Raw genomic sequence first — 26491 nt, 5'->3', positions numbered from 1 at the left:
CCTACCCTTAATCTGATCAAGTACAGAAATATCCTGCGAATAGGTACAATCACTATGTACTATTTTAAAAATAATATAAATTTGATATATATAAACATAATAATATATTATATACACATAATAATATAAATTATGTATACAATATATTATATAAATTACACACACACACATACGCAGAGAGAGAGTGAGAGCGAGGGAGAGGGAGAGGGAGGGAGGGAGGAGGGGAGGGAGGGAGAGAGAGGGAGAGAGAGAGAGAGAGAGAGAGGGAGATTAGAATTGCCTAAACTACTGCCAAGGGTAGGACAGGGCAGGAAGGTGAGTAACCTTTGCTTTGCTGTTCTAGGCCTTCGTCAGAACTAGGCACATCATGAAATAGGCTGCCCAGGAAGGACAACAGGCTAATGAGAGGTTAGAACGTGCCACCACGGCAACAGACCCACACACAGCCTTGCCATTAACAAACCCCAAGATGGTCTAATGAGCAAGTGTGTCACATGACGAGCGTCTATTGCTTTGTCTTGGCTCTGGTGAGAAATATAATTAGACTGCTCCCTGCCCCTCTAATCTCCCCTTGATTTATTTATACTACCTCTCTTTGGGTTTCCTACATTAACAAGACTGTTTTGACTTCTAAAACTGCTTATTAGGGAGAAATTATTTCATTCAAATGAAATTAAAAAAAAAAAAGCTCTAATAGAGATCCCACTGCCTTTATTGGGTTTTATAACAACCCTGTGTCTTAAATGAGCAATTCGCTTTCTTCCTTTTTTCCAAGAAAACTCCAGGAAAAGAAACATCACCACCACCAATGCCTGCCCTCTAGGACTGGGGCTCAGTTTCCAGCAACTGAGAACTACAGCAGGCTGCCTGTTTGAATGCAAGATCGTGTCTCGCACTTCTACGAGGAGAGGAAAAGCCCTGCGTTGTCCACCCTGGATTTATTAATTCTCTATAAATTCTCTCCGCCCGACCTGGGTGCAGCAGTGAGCTCATGTGTTTACTTGCATAGCAACAATATAATGAAAACTCAGTCTGGCTTTAAAAACCCTCCCTCCCAAGACATAACCAAGCTTAACCCATCCTGACGCTTCTTTTGCGTTCAGTGGAGACATTTTTCACTCTCTTTGGGGGACACGACTGACTTTCCTTCAAGGACATTTGATAGTTGATTTTTTTAGGCTGGAACTAAACGTTTTGTAAGCTTTCCAGATCACAGCCCATCTCTCCCTCCACTTGAGGAAAAGGTTCAGAAGTGGAACCGCTCGCTCTCTCGGGTCGCATTCATTTGACACAGCTCTGTGTGGCAAACCACTCAATGGAAACAGTACCCCAATTGTTAAGCCCCTAACATGTCTCCCCTGCTGCTTTCAGGAAGCTCTTTGTATGGGGAGCACTAAAGCAATGTTTAGCTATGGACTGACCAAGCACCAAAGAGCAGCAAGAAACACAGAAATCAAACCACGATGGGAAATGACATCTGGGTTCCCCAAGTGACCAAGGTCTTTCATGGGACAAAGCTGAATACAGTCTGTGACAATTAGGTATTGAAAGCCAATTTTTATATCCCTCTCAGTTGACTGAAATGTCCCTTTGAATGAAACCATAAAGGATCAGGCCTTTGGACTCTCGATAAGCTCAACAGGCCCATATGCACGCATTCCATGTAACCTAGATTTAGAAAGATGCCCAAGACTGCCCTGCTGAACTGTGGATGGGAGGTGATAGGGAAGTAGTTTGGGACCCGAATGCCTGTGAGTATTGCTTCTCCGTGAATAGGTGATCTCTCACAGCTCAGTGGGAGGATGGATATAATGGCTGATGGGACAAATGGCACGAATGGCACACTTTGGTGCCAGTTCTGAGGGTGGCTGCCATGCTGAGAGGTATCGTATCAGATCCATCCTCTCTGCCCAGACCATGATGCTTTTGCAGGGAAAGGTGGTAGAAAATAGCAAGGCAGAAGGGCTTTCCCTGTCTTGGTAATGAAGCACAGAGGGGGATTCTCCAAGGAGAAACTTCTTGGAAATTTTCTTAGGATGGATATCTGTGTCTTCATCTGCCTTGCCAGCTTCTAGAAGTTCTTCTAACGTACACAGTAGCTGTGGATGGGAAGGCAAGATGGAACTCTAAAGAGAGGTAGGGGACAAACTGCCAACGTTTAGGGGTCAAGTTGATGTTTTTAAGACGATGTTTGAAGGTAGGTCATTTAATGAAATCCTTCAAGTGATTCTGGGAAAGAATCTGATAAGGATATCTGGACCATAAAATTTTGGCAAAGACCATTAGAGAGAATCCAGTTTCAGTGGTCATTTCACAGTTGAGGGAGCTCAAGTGCAGGGAGAAAAGTCAGCTGAGGAGTGAGCGAGAACTCCAGTTGGCACCTAAGATTCTTCTCTCAGAGGCCTACTGCCTCTATCAGTGACACGCATTTTCTAGAAATTGAGAAGGAAATAGTCTCAAAAATTAAGTATCTTATGTTTCTACAAGTAGTCCAGTCTTGGAGAGTACATGAACTTTTGGAGCAGCAATGTCATTTGGGAAGAAGTCCGCGTGGCCATGACGTCTGTGGTACTGCAGATCTGATATCTCCCAGATGAGTGCTTTGGAAGTATACCTGGGTGGCTGGACCATCTGTAGTTAGGCTCTCTCAGCTCTTTGGGTACAATGTGGATGTGAGATGAGAACTTTCTGCAGCAGCATGAATTCTTCCTGGCTAGCACAATGCTTCCTAGCGTCCAGGATTCTGGTGAATTGGAATCGCTAACAAAGTAAATGTGCCCTGGTATTTTAGGCCTGGCAATGCCACCTACGAGCTGGGATGTAGAATCCATTAGCCCTGGAGTCAGACAGACACGAGCTGAATAACAGGCTCGCCTCTTGTGCGAGGCGGTGAGTTAACTCTGGTAGATTAATCTCAGACCTCAACCCTTTCCTTTGTGAGGGGAAGAAAAGCTATGTATGCGTGTCTCACGCTGCTGGGAGGGTCAGGTGACACAGACGATATAACATCGTTTTAAGGTCGTTTCTATACTTCAGACTTGAAGCCTCATTGCAGAAGAAGGTGGAGTAACACCATACCATGTTTCAGACTCAGACGTTCTTTTGAAAGAGTGGGCCCCCCCTAGATCTCTCCAGAAGTTAACAGATTGCTGAAGAGTCTACTGTCCCGTGTGTGAACCACCTGAACTTCTCACACAGGTGAGTGAACCCCTAGTACCAGCCATATACAAACTGCCATCTGCGAGCTGCATGTATCCCAGGATAGTCACAAGTGTCACCCAAGACACTTATCGATGGCACTGACATTTTGCAATGTCAAAGGTCTAGCATGCCTGCTGGCTGTTACCCCGACCCAATCAATGGTTAAGATATGATGACTTCTTAGACCAGAGTGCTTTTGACCTCTGACGTTTTCTAGTGCTGCGTTTTGTAGAATGCACTCTGGCGGAGTTGGTCTTCTCCTTCAAGATGTACTCAAACAAGACCATCCAAGTTTTATCATTAAATAAAATGAGCAGTTTTCCTCCCTCCTTCAGAAAGCAGTGTCCATCCAGGGAGGCACCCTGTGGCAGGGCTGCCTCTCACTGACTCTGATAAGCAGTCACTTACCATGCAGTCAGTGGGAAGGGAAGGCACTTGGTGTGGATAAGTGAGAAGTTACAAATGCCCCCTCAGAAATATGTATTATCTGTGAGCTTTATGACAGAGTGTTGCTAAATCTGAAGACTTTGGCATTGACCAAACAAAAAGGACCTTTGTTCAGTTAAGGAGGTGTTAGGGTTTGCTCATTCCTTTGGCGTAGGTGACTGTCTGGGAACAGTGCCTTTCAGGTCAGGGTGAGCTCAACATGTTCCTCCCTTCCCCACCTGAGGACCTCTGAGGCTGTGAAAGGTATAAAATGCACCTTGATTTTTTCAGGGTGGGGGGACATTTTAGGTGACATTTCAGTTCCTTGGACATTTTCACAAACTAGACACTTAGGTATATTTATTCGGTTTATTTTCATTTGAAAATCTACAATTCTGGGACATAATTGTACTTTACTGAGTTTACATAAGAAAAAAACTGAGGGGGGTAGCTACTGCCCTGGAGTTAACTTTTTAAGCTGTGTGTATGAGAGAAGGAGTTGGGGAGAGCGTAGGGAACAGAGAGGCAGAGAAAGACAGACACACAGACATCAGGGAACAAACAGAAGGAAGGTGAAAAGTCAGAGTTTGTCTGGAAACTGTAGTTTCCTGAAAGATCTATTTTTTTACTGGTTAGCAGACAAAAATAATTATTGCTTAATATCTATAGCAGTTAGTTTGGCTGGCATCTCTCAGGTTGCTATGGTCAACTGATTTCAAAATGCTTCGCATGCCAACAAGGGAAGTCCCTGGTTCCCATGGCGGCAGCCATGGGTGTCTGTGTGTATGTGCATGTACATGTGTGCTGGATGAGTCAGTGTCTGAGAAGGCACAGACACCATAAGTAATGCACTTCAGAATCTTATATTACCTTTCAGGAACCAGCCTGGAAGACCTGCCTACAGCCTTCGAGTCACTTCCTGTAGCATTAGTCTGTGCCCTATTTTGGAATTGCCCATCTTAGAGATGATGATGCCACGGGGCTTGGCAAAGCCCACAATACTTGAGTTTTCTAAGTAGCCAGCACTAAATGTGCTTATCCCAGCCAAGACGATGATGGCAGCCCATCCCATTTCCCATGGATCCATGGGCTCCATGGAATTAGTGGGCGATACACATATTATGGGACGAGAAAACAGGAAGGAAATACTGGGTTTCCAAGTCTTCAGATTGGAGATGAGTTTTAACAGATGGACAGTTTGAAAACACAGTATAGAAGCTTTTTAATTATGAAGTCCCATTTATCGATTGTTGATCTTAAAGGAAATTTCGCCCCCGTGCCCATGTGTTTGAGGCTCTTCCCCACTTTCTCTTCTATTAGATTCACTATATCTGGTTTTATGTGGCGGTCCTTGACCTACTTGGACTTGAGCTTTGTACAGGGTGATAAGCATGGATTCGTTTGCTTTCTTCTACATGATGACTGACAGTTGAACCAGCACCATTTGTGGTCTTTTTTCCATTGGATGGTTTTAGCTCCTCTGTCAAAGATCAAGTGACCATAGGTGTGTGGGTTCATTTCTGGGTCTTCAATTTTATTCCATTGATCTACCTGCCTGTCTCTGCACCAAAACTATATAGTTTTTGTTGTTGTTGTTGTTGTTTTTTAAATCATGATTGTCTGTAATGTAGCTGGAGGTCAGGGGTGGTGATTCCCCCAGAAGTTCTTTTATTATTGAGAATAGTTCTCACTATCCTGGGTTTTTTGTCATTCCAAATGAATTTGCAAATTGTTCTTTCTAACTCTGTGAAGAATTGAGTTGGAATTTTGATGGGGATTGCATTGAATCTGTAGGTTGCTTTTGGTAAGATGGCCATTTTTACTATATTAATCTTGCCAATCCATGAGCATGGGAGATCTTTCCATATTCTGAGATCTTCGATCTCTTTCTTCAGAGACTTGAAGTTCTTGTCATACAGATCTTTGACTGCTTGGTTAGAGTCACACCAAGGTATTTTATATTATTTGTGACTATTGTGAGGGGTATCGTTTTCCTAATTTCTTTCTCAGCCTGTTTATCCTTTGAGTAGAGGAAGGCTACTGATTTGTTTGAGTTAATTTTTTATGTAGCCACTTTGCTGAAGTTGTTTACCAGGTGCAGTAGTTCTCTGGTGGAATTTTGGGGGTTACTTAACTATCATATCATCTGCAAGTAGTGATATTTTGACTTCTTTCTTTCCAATTTGTATCCCTTTGACCTCTTTTTGTGGTCTAATTGCTCTGGCTAGGACTTCAAGTACTATACTGAATAGATAGGGAGAGAAGCGCAGTATAGAAGGGGAGGCACTGTAGGCCTCATAGAGCCTACAGAGGCTGCTCTGAGAACCACTATACCAAGTATATGTTTTCCCTCTAGGAGACTATGAAAGAGTTTACCAGTTTTGCCGTCTATACTAGGCAAAAGAGTCAGGCCTCAGACAAGCCCAACACAATGTTTTCCTATTTTATTTACTTTTTTTGAGACAGGGTCTCAAGGACTCCAGGCTAAGGACTGCCTTGAACTCCTGATATATACCTCTGCTTTCTGAGTGCTGGGATTCCAAGCATAAGCCACCATGCCTGGTTTAAATGAAATGTAGGGTCTCATGCACGCTAGATAAGTGCTCTTTCACAGAGCTATATCTCCAACCCGGAAGCCTAAATTCCTGTCAATCATTATTTGCTTTGGTATCACATTTAGTATTAAGGATAATTAATAAGTGGTGCCCATGCAGGGCCCTTTTGGCAGGAAACTCTGTTCTCCTCTCTGCCGCAGCACGTGGCCATGAGCTGTTGGGGAAGGTGTGAGCGGTAGGAGACTGGGGGAGTGAGAGGCTCAGAATTGCCTTTGGTAGTTGGCTCTGAGGTGAACTGAAATTGAACCACTTGTTCCTTGCTCTCACTTCGTTCCTTTGTTCACCATGCTGCTCTGTGTGTGGATACTTAGCTGCATGACTAATCTACAGCAGAAGACGGCTACCGTGTCTCCTGGCCTCCTAGAGTCAGAAGGTAGCTAGCGCCAAATTAATCTTCAGACGGACCAGGACACATAAAACTCTGTTGGTGAGGGTCAGAGCAGTAAAGCTAAAGAGCAACCATCAAGTGCCGACGGGATGGCTCCGTGGTTGAGGGTGCTTGCTGTCAAGCCTAGTGACCTTAGTTCAATCCCAGGGACCCACATGGCAGGAGAGAACTGACTCCCTTTGAGCTGTTCACTGACATCCACACGTGCCATTGCTATTCCACACACTCACAGAAAATAAATATATAGATGTTTTAAAAAAACCCAAATTAAGGAAATAGTTGTTTTTAGAAAAGAATAATCAACTGGGAGGAGTGGAAGGGCTGATATTGGGTTGTAAAGTGAATAAATAAATAAATAAATTTTTTAAATAAATTTTTTAAAAGGCAAAAAAATAATCAAAATTATTCCCCGTGCGGCTTGAGTGTGAAACGGGTGTGTCCCTTGGCAGTCTGAGGATCACCGAGGCAGAGAAGTAGTCTGTTTTCAGACCTTTGTAGGCCTTTGACTTTAGGGCTTTTGACCTCTCCAACTCAAATCCAACTCTCATATTTTAAGTAGAATTTTCCCTTTTCGAAGACTGAAAACGTTTAAAAAGAAATTCGGCTTTTCAAATTATTTGACTATGAGTAACACACTTAATTTAGAATTGTCTGTGAGTTCTTGGCGATCCCAACACATATTTACAAGCCTTTGCAGAGTGAGAGAGCTCTAACTCACCAAGTGTTTTCCAAATGGAATGGAATGGTCTTGAGTCCCACATATAATTGATGAGCCCTGCATGGGGCTCTTTCCTAAGCACTTGTCTATCTGTTGATTAATTTCTATCCTGCACTAATGCTTTATATTCTGCAGCTCAAAGTTTTCTCTTCTTTCCTTTTCTTTCTTTTTTTTTTTTTTCAAATTCAGCTTTCAAACTTTTGCACAGGCCCTGGGCACTCTGCCCACAATGCCTGATGCATGAAACAGCCCTGCACATAAAACCCAGTGTGAAGACCAATGAAAGTGAGCAAAGGTGTCCGTGTGTGAGGCTTCCAGATAGCTTTGATTCTTTACCACTCTTTCCAGAATTCTTAAAGAGCCAGGGAGGCTCAAAGGGCTTGGCACGTTTGCTGAGAATGAGGTGTGTACGTATTCAGCCCATACTGAGAAACACGCAAGGTCCGTGGATTCCACGTGAATTTTGAAAACAGTGCGTGGGCTGAGATGCCTGTTATCCCAGCATGGGGGGAGGATCAAGGTCATTATCAGCTACTTAGGGAGTTCGAGGCTTGCTTGGGTCACTTGGGGTCTTGTCTAAAACAAACAAACCCCAAACCCAAACAAAACTCTGAGAAAGGAGAAAGGCAAGCAAGGGAAGAGAGAGGACCATCCCACAATGGTAGGCACGATGCAGGAGCTTTCTGCCTAGGACTCCATTTAATTTTCCCAGCAGCCCTTTTGGTGAACAGGCTTATTCCCACTTCCCAAGCAAAGGGGCAGGGTCTGAGAACTGTGGTTGGAGCAAGATTAACTGAAGCCTTGCTCTGTTCACAGGGCTCCTGGTCTCCCTGGTTCTCAGAGGGTGTGTGTGTGATCCCCATCTGCATAGCGCAGGCAGTTACTTCTGACTGGTGGTTAATATGGCTGGGGTGCAGGAGGGTGGGTGGGTGGAGGCTGGAGTTTCCCGAAGGCAGAATTCATGCTGTAATTTTTTTCTTTTTAAAGTGATTCATTAGGGCACAGTGGCGGATGAAATGTCTGAAGTCCGTGCTGTAACAACACAGGAGCGTTTGGAACTATGGAAAGTCCCGATCGCCGTCAGACTGGAACACATCCAGGCTGGCCATTGTCCCTCTTTAGTGTCTCTCTAAGTGTAGTCCTGGGCCAACTCCTGCTGGGCTGTAAAGAGTTTGAGAAAATGTAGGCTCCTGGGCCTCCTCTCTTAGACCCACTGAAGGAAGGGCTGTGGGGTGGGCCTGGGAATCCACAGCTGACATAATGTCCCTCCCTCTCTGGGTGACTCTCATTAGATTCTCCAAGCTCAGAACAAGTTTCCACTTCCTGCTCGTTTTCTTTAGCCACTTTAAAGACCACAGCTAGAACCCCTGGGAACGGTCGCGCAGGCCTGGGCCTTAGTTTGTCACTCTTTACAGACAGGAAGTTAGAAGAGAAAATGGGTTAGTTATTTAGCAAGCTGGAAAAACTACTGAGGAGAAACAGTAACTACTGACAAAGCCCACATCTGCTCTCTTGGCCACTGAGATTGAGGTCTGACCTAAGTCATCAGGACCCCTGTCCACTGGGAGTTACTACGGCAGGGGAGGGAGTGGCCGAATTCTTAAAGCAGTCACTGCCGCCTGGGAGGTTGCTATCCCATAGGAGGTGACCACTGTCCACAAAATTTAACAAGGAAGAAAGGAGGGATTAAAAAAAGGAGGGAGAGAGGAGAGGGGAAGAGAGTGAGAAGGAAATGGAGGAAATCGGGAAGGGAAGTGGGAACAGAAGGGAAGACAGTGGATGAGCAGGAGGGAGAGGAGGGTGAGGGGTGAAAGGAAGGAGAGATGAGGAGAGGAAGGGAGAAGAGGCGAGGACAATGGAGAAGGAAGAAAAGCAGCGACTGAAGGAGGGAAAGAAAAGGGAGAGGGGACTGGAAGCCACCAAGTGTGGAGGGACCTGAGCCACCTGAGGGCCTCAGCCTCTGACATCAATGGAGACCAGGAGAGAGCCAAGGGGAAGGCGGCCATCAGCTACAACACAAGCAAGGGAGACGGGGAGGCCTGAAGCATCGGGCTTCCCAGACATGGAACCAAAAGGGTTGAGCCTGGAAAGGAAAACATGTCCCCTTCATGCCAAAATAAACTATGATGAGAGTTGGGTCCCTCTACCTTTCAGCCAAGCATTTCCTGTTCGGGTCTGTCTGCCTCGAACCAGCTCAGACGAAGCAGCGCTATTTTTAAGTTGCTCAAGCAACCGAGACTAAGAATGAGGCTTACTTATTTATAGTTATGCCTTTCAACTGTTCTTTTCCTCTCTGGGGATGGACGCCAGGCTTGGCGCTCCCTCTGGAGCTGAAATCACTGGGGCGAGAAGGGCTTTGCAAGGTCATATGCTCTGTTGATGGCCTGCAGCCAGGACCCCTGTCCTGGGGGATGAATTTAAGTAGGAAAGCCCTTCACCACTTCTTAGAGACTTTCTCCTATCAGACAGAACTTGGATCATGTGCCCTTGAGATGTGTTATGTTAAAACACACATATGTATAAAAGATGATTAGAAAATGAATTCATTCTTGGGGAATCCAAAAGTAAATCTTTCTTCCCTTGGCCCCTTTTAAAAAGAATAGAGGCCCCGGGGGCTGGAGAGATGGCTCATTGGTTAAGAAGTTTTTTTTTTTCTTGTAGGAGACTGGGGGTTTAGTGTTCTGCACCCACATGGGTGGCCTACAACTGTTCTTAACTCCGGTTCCAGGGGACCCAACTCCCTCTTCTGGCTTCCTTGGGTACCAGGCACGCATATATATATATATGCACCACATGTATATATATATGCAGGAAATACACTTGTAAACATAAAATAAAAATGATAAATCTTTAAAAAAAGCCTTACTTAGAAAAAAGTATCATGTAAGCAAATATTATTTAACTCAACATAGATTTGTAAATCCATCTATATTATGTCTATAGAGTCTCAAGCTCTTTCTGGGTACCTACCTTTATCCTACCCTTATAATCTGGAGATACTTTCCCACTGTATAAAATTAGTCTCTTCTTACTAGCAAGACTTGAAGGAACCTCTAGAAATTTCCGACAAACGAATTAGGAAAGGGAGGCCTTTTAATGGGCACAAAAATCTATCATTGTAGGCTTGGCCACTGCCCTGTAAGTCAGTGTCACCCACCTGACCTGGTATCGTACTGTTCCCCTCACTGCATTGTAAGTGCTCTGAGAGCTCTGCTTAGTCTTTATTCTACCACTGTATCACAACTATCAAAACCACAAAAGATGCTCAGCATTCACCATTTAATGAATGTGTTCTACTCATCTCAAACTGTTCTAGGTTGAGACTCTAACATGTGATGCTCCCTAGTCATTTGGTGCTCCTTAGACATTTGGTGCTCCTAGCCATGTGGTGCTCCCTAGCCATGTGGTGCTCCCTAGCCATGTGGTGCTCCCTAGCCATGCGGTGCTCCCTAGCCATGCGCCCTAGCCATGTGGTTTGGGGATGGTCTAAGTATTCTCCCCAAGAGTCTTTGCTTTTAAAGACATGGTCTCTAGGGTGGGAGACAGTAGCACCTCTGAGAGATAGGTGCTGATGGCAGGTCTGAGGTGATCAGGAGAGTGCCCTCAGAAGAGATGTTATGACAGTTGGCCTTTGCTACAACTGAGCTAATGCCAGAGGGACTCTGGAACTACTGGAACTGAGAGATCAACCAATAAATGTTCTCTTTTTATGAAGGTAGCTGTCTCCAGGATTCAGGAATAGTGATGGAATCTGATGAAGACCTCATATGTTTCTTGTATTTTTTTTTTAATACTTGACATTTTCCTAAATATCGAAGCTCTGCTGTGTTTGCCTTCCACTTGGACATTATTACAAGAAATGGATCCATTCTAAACCCACTAGTATCTGTGTATTTTGAATAAATCAATCTTTAAGCCCAAAACTCTAAAGAGTGAGTTGGTAGATAGGATGTGTTTTCAACCTTTTGACTTCCTCTGCTTTCCTTTGATTCTTTGTCCAGCCAGACTACTAACTCATGGCTTAGTTCTTGGCCCAGGGAGAAGGATCCATGCTTGAGTAACAACTGGGGCTACACTACTCAAGAAAGAGGTAGATAAGACTGTAAACCATTACCCACACGACCCAGGTCTAGCAGACTCATCACCAGACTGAAGAGATATGGTTGTATGCTCAAGTCTGATCCAGAATACCATTTACACTGGCTGACAGTCAATAGTGCGTTGGCACATGATAATTCAAGAAAGTTTTGTTGCTGGTATGATAGCACATGTCTGTAATCCTAGCACTCCGGTGACTCTGAGGCAAGAGGGCCTCAAGTTCAAAAACAGCCTTGGATGTACACAGTGAGACTCTCTGTCTCAAAATAAAAATTGCTGTTGACTGATTAATTGAAATTTGATGCAATAATAATGTCTGGGGTAAGGCATTTAGTATGTTTGCTTTTGGGCAATGTTTAATTATTTTTGGGGGGATTGATTGCATCTATTATTCTAAATACAATGAGTTGCATAAAAGAAGGAACAAAATCCTAGTTAATCACTTACCTTTTTGCCTAGATGGGGTCCATTAGTGCTGCCAATGTTCCTCTGAACTGATGGTGGTACTTGATATACATCTTGTTCTGGAGTGCCATGGCCAGTGGGTACTTGGTAAATTCCCTGATTCTGGTAGGAGGGCGGCACTTGGTAGATGGTATCACGAGGTGCTGCCTGGGAATTTGGCACTTGATAGAGTTTCTGTTGGCCAAAGTTCTGATGCATAGGTCCAGGAGTAGGCTGCTCATGACTGGAGGGCTCTTGCACTGGACCAATCAGAAGTTTCACCCGGTTACCTGGGACGATGCCTTGGCGACCATGTAGGGAACACAGCCACCATCCCTCTAGTCCTCCTGTGTTCTGCTCTATGACGGTCAAGATGTCTCCCTTGCGGAAGGCCAGCTCCTCAGCACACTCAGGGACATTGTCATACAAGGCCCTCGCCATAAGATTCTAGGAAGGGAAGAAGAGAAGAAACAGCATTAGAACATTAGGTCTGTCTCTTTAGCATTTATACAGCTCGCGCTTTTGGGGACAGGCACAGTTCCTGGAAAAGGAGAAGAAATATGAACAATAGCCCGTAAGAGGGAACGCAGATGGTTCAGACATAAGGCAGACACAGCCACGCTGTGTCTTCCACCAGTGACATCAGATGGACTCCTCAGGAAAGCTCAAAAGCCCAGGAGAGATTTCCCTCCAGTGGCTTTGCCAAGGAGCTGGGCTAGCATTGCTAAAGAGTTAGGAAGGGTCACCAGGCAAAGCATTTTTCAAACTTTTCAAAGTCAGCTGGATGGGAAGACTGTTCCAAGCTGGTCAGGCACCATAGTGAACTGCCCTCAACGCTAAAAAAGAAAAGAACAGAAAAGAAGAGAAGAGAAGAGAAAAGAAGCTGTTTCTGCACCACAATGGTTTCATATATTCTAGCCAAAAAAAAAAAAAAGTCAAAGAAAATTCTAAACGACACATACTACAAACAGAAATTTTACTTAGCATCGCAATGTAAATAGAAATGCACATGATTGCGTCTTGGCAAAGCTTACCGTATCTTTTATGATTAAGGAAGCCTTGGCTCCAGGAAGAATCTACACACGAAAGCATAGGGATAGGCTATGGTAATCAAGCAGGGATACAGTGCGATAGAAGTCTGTCTCAGCAGATCCGACAGTGGAGAGGAACCAGGCATGCATTCGCCCATAGGCTGGGTCTCTCTCACAGCTCTCTGAGGGGCCTTCTTTTCCCAGCCATGTAGTCACCTACTTCTTAAAAGCCATTCACATCTGAAAGGCTGTGCCTTCCTTTCACGGGCTCAGAACACTCTCTGTCTTTGTATGAAGGCCTGTCTGGCACATCCAGTCCTCAGCAGACAACTAAAGTCGGCACTGAGCAGAGAGTGGGCAGGCAGTCTGTGCTGACACTCCTGGAAGGCATTCAAAGGCCCTGAAGATTCCCAGCACACTGGCAGCCAGTCTGCATGCCTGCCCCTTCCCAGAGTGTAGACAAGCGGGGGGGGGGGGGGAGGGAACATAGGGAACCCATCCCAAGCATCGGAAAAACTAAATGTGACCCCTCTCGTATGTCTCTTAAGCGTCTGGATGCACTTAGTGTCATTGTGGTGAGGAATCATTTATGGAGCAAAGGCCTGCCGCTTGGCCAGAGCGTGCTTTTAACTTTATTTCACACCATCACATAGTTGTGGACTTTGGGGCTGCTTTTCTTTGGACTCTGGCCCCCGTTTTCCTCTCCAGAAATGTGGACTTTATCTCCCAGTCTCATGATTTTCATCTCTCTAAGACGGACATGTATTAATCACCCCCCCCATCCCACCCCCCGGACTCTGCCTGAAACCACAGGACTCTAATTGTGTGTCTCCCTCTTCTGTGCAGTGGCTGTGTTTGGGAGGGATCTGCCTCTGGTCAGGAGGTTGGAGGAAGTCCAGTTCCACTGCTTTTCATTTTTGAAGTGATATAAAATTTATTTTATTTTCATTACGGTTTAAACTATTCTTATTTTTTTCATACAAAAATTTTGGTCATTTTTTTGCCTCCCCCCAAGTTTTCTTAGATCTTTCCCACATCACTACTGAATTAACTTCTCTCTCTCTCTCTCTCTCTCTCTCTCTCTCTCTCTCAAAACCAAACAAAACAAAAACAAAAGGACAAAACCCACTAAACCATAACTGGTACGACAATAATAAAACCTTTCATTTTTGTCTTAGTCAATTACTCCTAAGTCTTCTTTTTCTTTAAACATATGTACTTTAAAGACATGTACTTTACACACACACACACACACACACACACACACACACACACACACACACACATTTGCTCTACTCCCCAGGCAGGCTGCACATAAGAAATCCTCCTGCCTCAGCCTAAGTGCCAGGACTATAGGTGCATACCTCTGCAGATAGCCAATTTTCTTTTTATCATGAATACATAATTTAAGGAAGAGAGATAGAGCCCCAAGTATCAGTCCCCCAGAGATCGTAGGGTAGAGCTGAAATCACTGGGAGATGTGATGTATTTCAGATCAGCTAGAAGGGAACTCAGAGCTTTTATCTCAGGTGAAGGTTTTACTTAGCAGCCATCTTCTAGGAAGCATTGGGTTTCTTCTAACGATGAAAAACTCACATAAACAGTGATAAAGTCGGGCCACATGCTTGCTTAGTCTTTAGAGCCATTGAAAAAAGTGCCAGGATGCTAAGATCTTTGTTTCTCCCCATCCTTTGGGGGTGCTAACAGGGTAAAAGGGGGTCATAGGTTTAAAGAAGACAAGACTCTGGTCCTTTGTACCAAATGATCTCAGGGAAGGGACTCCACAGGATTCCGATTTTGGAGCTTGAAGGGAGCTGCTGACTCTGGTCTGGGCCCATTCAAAAACGGAGTGGTTGCAAAAGAAGCCCCTAGATGGAATCAGAAGACTGAAAACTGTGCAATCAAGTTGGCTTGAAAGAAATAAAAAGAGATCGAGAGAAGACAGCAGACAGGCAAAGGGCTGCAGCTCAATCAACCGCAATCAGCTGGAGGCATTCGCTGTTGGGCCTTTTCCAAGTCCTGGAACACCATGGGGTACTGAGTGGAGCGTTGCGCCACGCTTGATTAGCCGCAGATACAAATCCCTGAGAGAGTCTGCTAGATACGCATTGTCCTCTGTCCCAGTGACCTTCCTGCTGCCTCATAAGCAGCAGGCTCATGCCTGCACATGAGCCTACGGAAAGTTTCTATGATAACCTCAGAGTCCTCTCAACCATGCAAAAGTGGGCACATCTAGTGAATTCTCCTGCCCACTCCCCTTACCCACAACCTCTCTCCGGTCTTCTCACAGCAGACAGAGAATGGGATTTAGAAAGAACTTAACCCAGCTGTTGGTGGGCAAGGACCTCTTGCTGCCCCACCCACACCACCGGGCCAAGCTGACATCCTTCCTACTTTGGTAGATATCAGCCTTGACCAAATAAGACTGAGTTCTTGAACCTCTATGTGAACTAAAGACATCTGATGTATGTAGTCACTTTCCCAAGCAGCCTATTGTAGCTACACATCCCTGTGAGCTTGAGAACCTATAACTCTGTTTTGAAGATGAGGACACAGATGTGCTGAGGTCAAGTCATTGTGTCCCCAGGGGCCACATCTAGGTATCAGAGCCGGATGCAGAACTCAGTTTACTGGATTGACTCCCTTCACCGGATGCTGCCTTAGCTTGTCCATCAGTGCCCTGACTGGGCTCCATTCCAGCATACCAGAAGGTTCTGAGGTAACCTTACCTTCACCCCATTTTATGGAATAAATGCACTCTTTGGGGTTTGAAGTCCCAACTGTGTTCCTACAGCTCTCCCCTTAGACATCCTACTCTCCTCATCCCGAGGGTAAGAACAAGGTTGAGCTTTGGTACAATGGTCAGTTTGAACACTAGCAAGCCATTATGGGCTTTTATTTGCTGGGTGGCCCTTGACTTCAGGCTTCCTACTCACCTCCCTTTTCTCGATTTTCAATCAAGAAATGATCCTAGGGCTGGAGAAATGGCTTAGCGGTTAAGAGCCCTTGCTCCTCTTACAGAAGACCTGGGTTCGATTCCCAGCTCCCACATGGCAGCTCACAGCCATCTGTAACCCCAGTTTAAGGGGATCCAGTGCCCTCTTTTTGGCTTCTGATGACACTAGGCATGAAGGCAGTACACAGATATACATGCAGACAAAACTCCCATTACACATGGAAAATAAAAGTAAATTTCAAAAGTCTTGGATAAGAGGCATGGCTTCTGTGTGTTTACTTGGCGAGAGGTCAATGGTCCAGTAGAAAAGACAAAAGCCAGAACATAGGCCTTATTTTCAAAGGACACTAATTCAGGAGAAGGCCAATCAAGAGTTAATTCCTGCTGCAAAAGTGTGTGTGTGTGGGGGGGGGAGCTTTGGGGGGTGGTCTCTCCTTTATAGGAATGTTGTGATTTTCTGAGGCCCCAAAGTCAGAAGCTCTTATCTGAACATCTAAGAAAACACAGGAGAGGCTAGAAGTTGTCTATTCAAGATCTTCTCTTTCTCAACCCCCAGTCCCCTGGCTATTTATCTCTAGGGGAGGGAAAGCCAACACAGAAACAAATCAAGGGGCGATAAGAGTACTGGGTAATTCTACACCCAGCTGGATACCAAGCTGCCACAGATTGGCAGTTAAAAAGGCAAAGAGTAATGGCTAGGGTAGGGCACAGAACTTGAAAGCCAGAAGGATCTTTAAGAAGTTAAGAGTCAAATTCTGCCACTTGACAACTCAGAAAGGGGAGGTTCAAAAAGTTAATGATTTGCAAAGTCACCTGGCAAGAAGACCTTAGGACTGGGGCTTGAGGGGAGCTAGGCCTCCTGTTTCCAGGCTCCTGGGAGGAGGAAAGATATTCCAAGGATACACTTGTGCCCCTCTTTTTGGCTAACAGACTACTGAGATAGTGGACCCTAAGAAATTGGGTTTTCCCCAGGAATCTCATGCTGGGAGAAAGGAAAGGATAACGATTGGTGCCAGTCAGAGGAGGAATTTGTAGAGATTTCACAGTAACCAAGTTGACAGATCATCTTGCAGGTGAGACTGGGGACAGACCATGGAGCAGCCGATAGACAGGACCCCAACAGAGCAGACTCTGGTGGCACTTCAGTCCCATGACAGCACCCTAGAAGAAGGGCTTGGGGGCTCACTGGACCCTTTTATTTTTCTTTTCTCCAATGTGGCCATGTTGAATAAATCCCTCTCTCCACGTTTCACTACTCTGCCTGACTCCTTTTTCATTTCCAAAAATGTGAGCCCAGGGTCTGAAACAAAACCCACACTCATTCTCTATTAAGTTGAAGGGACTTTTGACCTCTGTCTCTGGAGTTCTCTGCAGGGAGAGTGGAATTGTTTTTCTTGTGAATTGAGCAGTTACTTAGTCCTGGAATTGGTTGAGGGAAGACAGGCAGCCAACCCTAGCTTGTTCAGGCTGCCCGGGCTCAGGATTATGCACTAAAACTCTAGTAATAATGACTCCAATGGAGACTGCATATCAGTGCTTATAGGGCCCTGTTTGTCATTCCCACCTCAAGTTTTCCAGAAATCCACTTCATTTGGCTTCCATGCTTCCTGGTTCTTCTTCTCTTGACCATTCAAACTTTCTCCATCAATAGACCATTTTCCCCCTCACCTCTTCAGTAGCCATGGTCACAGGGGACCCCTCTTTTTCAACTTGTCCTCTCCCCTATCCCATTGTTCTCTAAGTGAAATGCTACCCAGCGATGACATGAATGCAGGCTCTACCAGGATCTGCAGTACAGAACAGACACTTCTGCACTCTAATTCTTAGCTACGTCTCCGACTAATGAATGGGACATCTTGACCTCAAGCCCGCCAGCGAGAGACCCTTTCTTGTTCTTTTAGCTCTTTTGGTCAACACAGTATGCAGTTGTCTGCCCCAGGGGGGGCCGGAAGTTTGTATTCTCTTCACAACCTGGTCAGAATTGTCAAGACTCCATATCCTGCCCCCCAGCCTCTCCAGGCGTAGAGCTTAGCAATAACTGGTTCTTTATTTCGTAGTCCTGGAAAGACATTTCCCAATAAATAAGCCTCTTTGCACCTTAGGACCACCTTCCATATAAACAGAAAAACTGTCTTTACAAAATCCATTTGATCGCTCCCCCTGGTTGTCTGTCAGGCTGTACCTTTGTGACTGCGATGTGCAGTACTTGTGTGCACATGTATATGGAGGTCAGAGGGTAATTTTCAGGACCATGTGGGTCTCAGGGATCCAACCTGGGTTGGTAGGCTTGGGGACAAACACCTTTAGCTGCTGAGCTGTCTCCCCAATTAGTTGTTTCTTGATAACAGGGTTTGCATCACCCCATCGAAGGCCGTGAACTTAAGTTCAGAGATGCTGCCTGACTCCTTTCCCATTTCCATAATGTGAGCCCAGCGTTGGAAACAAAATGCATACTTATCATCTGGTAAATCAAGGTGGCTTCTGGCTTCTGGATCGCTGGTTCTCCGCAGGGAGAGTGGAATTATTTTTCTTGAGAATTTAGCAAGGTGTTTAGTTAAAACGCAACTCGGATGAAGGCGAAGACGCGGGCAGAAAAATCCTCCAAGGAGAAGGCTAATCGTGTGTCCCTGTCACTTAGTCCTGACAGCCTGAGAATAAGGGAGACAGCCTGCAGGAAAGTGCCAGCCCCTCCCTATTTAAACAGGACAATGACGCAGATGGTGGAGTCACCCTCACCCCCAGACTAGTGTGTTCGCAACTACTGAGCAAACAGGAAGGCCAAGAGGAACTGACCATCCCAGCAACATGGAATACCATGGTCTCTTTAAAGAGCCTCCCCGGGCTGGGGATTTAGCTCAGCGGTAGAGCCCTTACCTAGGAAGCGCAAGGCCCTGGGTTCGGTCCTCAGCTCTGAAAAAAAAAAAAAAAAAGAGCCTCCCTCCCTTCAGTCTGTTAGGTGACAGGGTGCCATTCACACACTTCACCAGAAAGTTTACTTCTGCTGTTTTGGGTTCTCAAACTGTGGCCCGGGGACTGGGGAATTAAGAAAGCAAAACAAACCTGGCTGTATAGGAGAGCCACGGTCACATGACAACTTTCACCCATCCCCCCACCCATCCACCCTACTTTCCCCCCACTGCTATCAAAATGTCAAGAAAGCTTATTCCTTGTACTGCCAGGGAAATTATCTGCTTCTCCCAATATCGAGAGAGGAGTGAGACGTTGAATTTCCATGACCATTTATGCTGTCCTTTGAAATGAGACACAATGGCTGGTGTGTCACTCACTGTGACCGATAGCATCATCACTGGTTTGGCTTCCTCTTATTATTTTTACTTCATTCTATATTTATGCAGGAGAACCTGCCAAAGCCCCAGGGCTGCCTCATTCTTGATGACAAGACTTTCCTGTGCCCAACCCCTACCACGTGTTAGCCCAGGTCTCTGGTGGACTCCAGCACATGCACGCACGCACGCATGCATGCATGCACAGACAGGCACTGAGAGACCAGATCCTGGTGCGAAACAGACACAGTGGAGGAAATGGCGATCATCAAAGAAATTGGTGCTTAAAGGAAGCTGCTGAGAGATGACCGTGGCCAAGGTCAGACTTGGGGCACACTTGGTGAAGAGAAAGAAAGGCTCTTGTGCCTTTGTTTCTGCTGACAAAAGTCAGCTCTGGCCAGCGAGCAGTCCTACCATTTTGGTTACATTTCCCCTCCTGCCTCTCAGAGGCCCGTCTGATGTGGTATGTGTGTATGCGTTGGAAAGGTACTCAGTCTTCTCTAAAACAAGCAGCCATGGTCGGATGGCACAGATACTTACAATTATCAATAATTTGATTCTTGAAAGCATGGCTCACGCTAACATTTTTCCATGTGAAGATATGGAATACTAATTTTTTTTCCATTTGAAGCCTCTAGATATTATTAAGTAGCACGCATGCTATCTTTGGGTGCAGGAGTTAGAAGACACAGTATCTTATGACACGGACGATTTCTGAGTAATCGTTGTTCACTGCTTTCTGCTCAGCTCCACTAGGTGACTGGGAACAGCTCACCCAAAGGCAGTACCAGGCTCCCATGCCTTGGACTGCTCACCGAGCTTCTGACCACCAGGGAAGCTTGTCTAACATTCCCCTCTGAAGAATACTATTAGCCAGGGGACCTCGTGTCCACTAACGGTTTTTATTTTCTGGGAAGTGCTTCTATAAACTTGAAAGCCTCTGCAAATAACTTTGACCCTTCATGAATCTTCACACCGTTCACTTCGCTGCCAGGGTTGTGTAATAATCAGATTCTGTTTTATGCATTTCCTACTGAGAAATGCTTTAACACACATGCTATTAAGTACTAGGTTCTAACAGGTGTTCTTTGACAAGGCACAGGACAACATTAATATTCCTTGTATGTGGCACTGTGTGCGTGTGCATGTGTGTGCCTGTGCCTGTGTGTGTATGTACGCATGTGCCCACAAAGCTCCCAGGCCTATGAATCTATACACTGCCTGTCCCTGTTTGATGAGTGTCTGTAACCGAGTGTTCCTTTGGTAATTTATATAACAAATCGATGGTTCTCCTTGAAGGTGGTGAGGACATCTAAGACTTTAATGTTCAATATATGGAGCCTAGAGAGAAATTTCAGTCTCGTTAGGTTTATAACACATGATCTACACAGTGTATCTAGGATACTGGAATGTTTCTTAGGATGTTGGCTCCACTCCTTCCCTGTATCACAATGGCTATCATAAATTCTCATTTGATATGAGAGTGAGGAAGTGCCAGGCAAGATAGCTCAGGGGTCAAAGCATTTGCCAAGCAAGACTGATAACCTGAGTTCAATCCTTAGAAGCTGTAGTAGAAACAAAGAGTCAACTGCCGAAAGTTCTCCTCTGACCTCCACAGACATGCTCCACACAGGCACGCACACTAAAGAAAACTAGAATAAAGAAGATTAATAAATGACATCGAGGACAGAACCATGTTATGATGAGACCTGTTTTTAAAGCAAGCCTAGAACAGAGCAGATATCTTTTCTCTGCATAAGAAACATTGGAGATGGGTAAGTAGGTAGACATGGTAGTGTATATGTAGGACTTCAGAATGTTTCAATTCATGACGGAAGATAAATTTGGCTGCTGACAACATTCAGGCAAAAGGACTTAGTTAGTTCTTTTCTAAGGGTGACAATATTGTCACCTGTTTATCACCTTACATCATATCATAGCTATCTACCAATCTTCAGAGTTTAATTTTCAACTTGCCCACAGCCTTTGAGCTATACTTAAGGGACACTGAGGACTTGCAGAAGATAAACATGCAGGCTCCTCTACACATTTTCAACCTTGTCACCCATAGCTTGACCAGAACTGACTACAGTAGGTGTCTTTGTTTTACAGCCAGAAGGTCATAGATTAGCTTAACAGCAGAGCCAGGGACCACAGGCTATCACCCGCCCCAACCCTCTGAAGCTCTCCCCCACAGCAGGATACCCCTCTTGAGATTGCTCCATCTAAGAATTTAGAAGTGCTACTGTTAAGCCTTGGGATTTATAAGCATTTGTCCCAAGTTGCCTGGTTTTGATGATTTTCAATATACTGTATTGGCAAAGGATCAAAAAACATGGGGGTAGGCATGAACTCTTTTTAGGGTTCTGTCCCTAGATAAATCTGACAGGGACAGGTGCCATATAATGATGAAGTCTTGACACCCACTCACCGAAAAGATACATTTTATTAACAATAAAACAACCTTTTGGATTTCAGCCAGCATTACAGTGCCGGCACTGGATCATATCTGAGGGCCTGTCTAGACAAATCTGCTAACATTCAGGTACTAAGAGAAGAGAAATAAGAATTTAGTTAAACAGAAGCAGGAGATTCCAAATTCACCCGGTTATAGTGTCTTTCCAAAAATGACATCACATCTCGAAAACCAAAATGCACAAGTTGTCACCTCTAAAAAATGCTTGAAAGCATGAAAAGATCCTCCTAGTTTTACATTCTCATGTCTTGACCTTCCTATACCAAAGTATGAAGCTAAGGTTAAAAACATTAATTCAAACACCACCACCGCCATCATCGCCACCATCCTCGTCTGAGGCCATTTGGTGAAACTGGGATTTCACCCTTTGCGGGAACTCTTTCAGAAGTTACTTGAAATGGGTGTAGAGAGATAGCTCAGTTTGTATACTGCTCATCTTGCAAGTATGAGGACTTGAGTTCAAACCCCAGCATGTGTGTGAAGAAGTGCTGGGCATGGTATACTTACTTGTAACTCTGATAGTGAAGAACTAAAGACAGGTAGACCCTTGGAGCTTGCTGACCAATCCGTCTAGCCTGACTGGTGAGCTCTAGGCTAGGAGACTCCTACTTCGAATAAAGTGAGGTTGATGATGCTGAAAGGAACAGGACTCTGATGTCGGACTCTAACCTCCAAACACATCCACGCCCACATGAACATGGAACCCTTCCCGAAGTCACTTGATCTGGGTTTATTGCTTCGCTGTTATTATCTACTTATCCTGTGAGCTCTTCACAAAGTTTGAAAACAGATCCACACCCTTGGCTAAGAGGCATATACACTTGTACACCGTCAGCATTGCCACTGGGCATCGGTCAGAAAGATTTTCAAAATGATAGCACCTCGGTTTGTTGTTACTGACGACCAACAGCTTGCTTTAATGCAGAAGTCTACACACATACTCCAACACTCCACACTCAGGGATGGATCGGGACTTGGGGGAAGTGGTTGCCATGGAGATGGCTTGGAGGCGTCACACTTGGCCTGAGGGAGATCTTACGCTTCTATGATTTTGTGGCATTCCCATGAACAATCGAGGGCTAATCTTATAGGAGGAAGTTAGTTTGGGGTTAAGATCTGTTACGTTAAGCTCAACCCCAGTCATGATTAAATTATGGCAAACACTTCTGGGAGGGGACTTCCGTGCTTCACCAGGAGAGATAGAATGGTAGCTTAGAGTAGAAGATATCTTGCCCAGCCAATGGACTTTCAATGTTCAAGGATATATTTTGGTTGTATTAGTATGTACATAGATGTCTGTTACTGGAATCTACATCTGGGATACTGCTAGGTGCACAGACCAGCCTTCTCCTGGCTAGGTAAATGGTCATTAAACTCCATTGGGAAAGTCTAGGCTCCATCCTTCTACTTAAGACTAACGACAACGGCCTCTGTTTCCCCATCTACACAAGCTCTTCTTGGAAGAATCATGGGAGCTCATGAAACTGCATATGTGAAGAGCTCTGATTCCTCCAGGAGAAAGAGGCTCTATGAGGTGCGAGCAGCCACCTGCGCTCTGGGCTGAGCTCAGAGAATCGTGTCTTAACCACATTCCTCCTGCAACAGAAAAACTCCTCCACTTAATGACTACAAACCAGAAATGATCTCATCCTGATTATACCTGCCACACCAAACGCAGGCACAGTTCAGAGAAGGAAATTCTTTCCCTTCAGCCATGAACTAAGTTGCATCTGTAATTAAGACCTTACTTAATAAGAAGGGTGGGAGGAAGGCTAGAGATGCCGCAGGCTATGAGGCAAGGAGCTACCTGACCAGGTTTAAAGCAAGAACAATTGAAACTCAATCCTCCGCTCAGGTGTGCCAAACAAGCCCGCGTTTCAAAATGAGCTTGCCTTCATTTCCCAAGATGCCTATGCCTGCACGAAGATATTAAGGAGTACCTTATTATTTATGACTAGATGGTACTTAGGACTCTCTGTGAAGAACCCAGTCAAATCCCCCTTTTAAAAATGCTCTTATATATGTTCCTGCAGAATGCTGCCATAAGGGGAATGGGACAGGACCTTGATCAGTTAATTGATCTTATGCTGACCATCTGTAGAGTGGCCATGTGTTTCTGAACTTTCCATGACAGTTCTAGTATCAAATATCCTTCCCACTGTCAGACCATATGTCCCACTCTTTGGTTTGTGAAATGTGGATTTGGGATATATTGCAAGATAGCCTTGAAAATATATTTTTTGCTAAAGGATCTCTATCTTGATTAAACTAAGAATTCAAGAGAAAAATGGGTGGTGGCAAAAGTCTGTGACTGGGCAAACAAATGTTCTCCGGGTAACAATATGGCCTTTAACAAGGGAATAGGATATGATTCTGGGGCCTCTGTGCCTCTGGGATATTGTCTAGAAATCTGCCTCATAGTGGATGGGACCAGGAGGGAGCAGTTCTTCTTGGTCTTCTCGTTGTTTCTATCTTCATGTGCCATTCACAGATTGCGTTGAGCTTGATGTGGAGTAAGCCAGAGAATCATATCCCCAAACTGAAGTTCTAACCCAAGGAGCTGGGGCTTCTGGATTATGTTGCTTATGTTAGTCCCTGGGGCACTTTCCTGTCAGGCTCTGTGCAGTGTTAAGGTGACCGGGCACAGTATTATTGATCAGCAGGTGACCAACATAAAAGACAATGATCTTCAAGACAGCCAAGTGTGCACACATCTGCATATCTGCCCATCCCAGTGGGATGGCTTTGCATGTTACTGCTAATTCTAGGAGGTGGTGACCCTTAGCATGTGAAGAAGCCCAGATTCATCTTCACTGGTATGGAGCAGAGCCATGAGGGCTAAGAAAGCCTAAATTAGTTTCAGCCAAAGGGCCTATGAGATTAAGCACAACAGACCAATGGCTACTACCAGTGAGCTCACTGTTAAAATACAGGAGCCACCAGAGGACTCCTGTCCGAGGAAAAGAGAGGAGGACAGGTATGCAGGACATGCTACACTATTGAAAGGCACAGCACCCTTACAGAAGGGGAGGAGACATGGCCCCAACCCGAGCTGTTCATGGGTTTTGATTACTGCAACTTTCCACTGAGCTTCACAGACGAGCCCTGTCCCTTCACTGCTCCCCATAAGAGTAAATAAAGAATTAACATTGATTTCAAAAGGAGCCACCAAGCATTTTGTGGTTGGCAGAGCTTGCACTTTTACACATCCCTGGTTGTTCCAGCCTTACGTTTGGTGAGCAGAGACGTCAGTCAGCACTTCACACAGGAAGCTTCTTTTTCATAACGTGACATACCAATTACCTTGACACATTAGAAATATCGGGAGAAATTCAAATTCGCAACACCAAGATCTACCGAGAAACATGACCTCTTCCAACTTACTGGCCCCTGCCTTGAGCATTTACAGAATTGGGTAGCACCCAGGGGTATAAGGAAAACATCCCAGCGGCAGTTTTGTGTGTATGCGTGTAGTTGTTCACATGTGCTTGCATAAATGTGGGACAGTTAGGTTTTGAGGCGGAGTCTGTCACTGACCCTGGCGCTCAGCTATTCATCTACCTTGCCTCAACAACAAAGCTACAGGGATTCTCTCTGCCTGTCTCTGTGGCATAGGCTTTGTGGGCGGTGTACCTGGGTGCTAGGGATTGAACTCAGATCTCCATGCTTGCCCAATGAGCACGTTACTGACCACGCCATCTCCCCAGCCCTTCTGACAATTTCAACATCTTCATGATCAGCTGCCCCAAGGGCCCATCCCAGCCATGACAAGCCACTGTCACACACTATCGGTAACCATACTTTTTGGAGTACTAATTACATTGCCACTACATGATACGCCAACCCTCAAGTTACCCAGATCTCATGGTCTATTAAAAGCACCGTCTAAAAACTTCGGCCTTTCCAGCTCGGAGTGGAAAAGGTCTCCATTAAGACCACTCATCGCACAATGGAAATCCTTCAGGAAGAGTCCTGGCAGCAGACTGCTGCCTCCCTGGCACGCAGAGCCCTCATTAGCCAGTAAGAACTACCGCAGGGAGATGACTGGAATGTTCAAAGTAAACAAGATGGAGGGGGTGTTGTTGACGAAGTCTAAACAGGACTTTGGGGATTTTTGTCTTCTTTCCATGCCCATGCTCTTAGTAATCTGCTGTTGCCTAGGAAACCAGCAGCTCTGGCATTTTAAGTTGGAAATATTGTATTTATTCCCAAAGGCCCTATTGCCTTTGTCTTGGCAGAGAGGCTTGGTAATTAAGTCTATACGTTTCTGAGGATAGGGCCACGGTCCTAGGGGTTAGCATTCCAAATCAATTCGTCCACTGCTTTCTAACCCTAAAATGATCTAGAAATAGGTACTTATATCGACATCACAGGGTCTGCAGCAAAGCAAGAAAAAGCTGAGCATAAACTTCCCACATAACTCCCACGTTCCATGGCTGTGTGTGCATATGTGGTCTGTGTGTGTGCATATGTGATTTGATGCTGGAAGAAGGCACTGGGTGTCCTGCCCTGTTGTTCTCTGACTCACTCCCTGAGAAAGGGTCTCTCTTTGAACTGGGAGCTCACCATTTTTTTTTTTTGGTTCTTTTTTTCGGAGCTGGGGACCGAACCCAGGGCCTTGCGCTTCCTAGGCATGTGCTCTACCACTGAGCTAAATCCCCAACCCGGAGCTCACCATTTTTAAAGTTGGTCTACTTGGCAGCAAGAACAAGCAATCTTTGGTAGCCATGCCTCCTCCCCCAATAGCACTGGGGTTATATACATGTGAGTAGCATCAGGGCCTTTTCTATAGTGCTGGAAATCTGAACTCAGGTCCTCAGGCATGCAAAGAGAAAGCTTCTATCCACTGAAACA

The 26491-nt window shown here is 45.2% G+C and overlaps 1 protein-coding gene across 6 annotated transcripts in view; it reads right to left on the bottom strand.

Annotated features, from left to right (window-relative positions):
• The window catches only part of Nedd9 (neural precursor cell expressed, developmentally down-regulated 9), a 179050-nt gene that overhangs the window by 17557 nt on the left and 135002 nt on the right, over positions 1–26491 (bottom strand). For 5 of the 6 annotated variants that reach the window (XM_087590011.1, XM_087590013.1, XM_087590014.1 and 2 more), the window contains 1 exon segment: positions 11894–12337. In XM_087590011.1, coding sequence (XP_087446137.1) covers positions 11894–12337 — 444 coding nt within the window. 6 annotated transcript variants of the gene reach the window in all.

This window comes from Rattus norvegicus, chromosome 17 (assembly GCF_021556685.1).
Source record: "Rattus norvegicus strain SHRSP/BbbUtx chromosome 17, alternate assembly SHRSP_T2T, whole genome shotgun sequence".
Classification (NCBI taxonomy): Eukaryota; Metazoa; Chordata; class Mammalia; order Rodentia; family Muridae; genus Rattus; species Rattus norvegicus.
The sequence above is the reverse complement of the archived record's forward strand: the minus strand, read 5'-3'. Positions and strand labels throughout refer to the sequence as shown.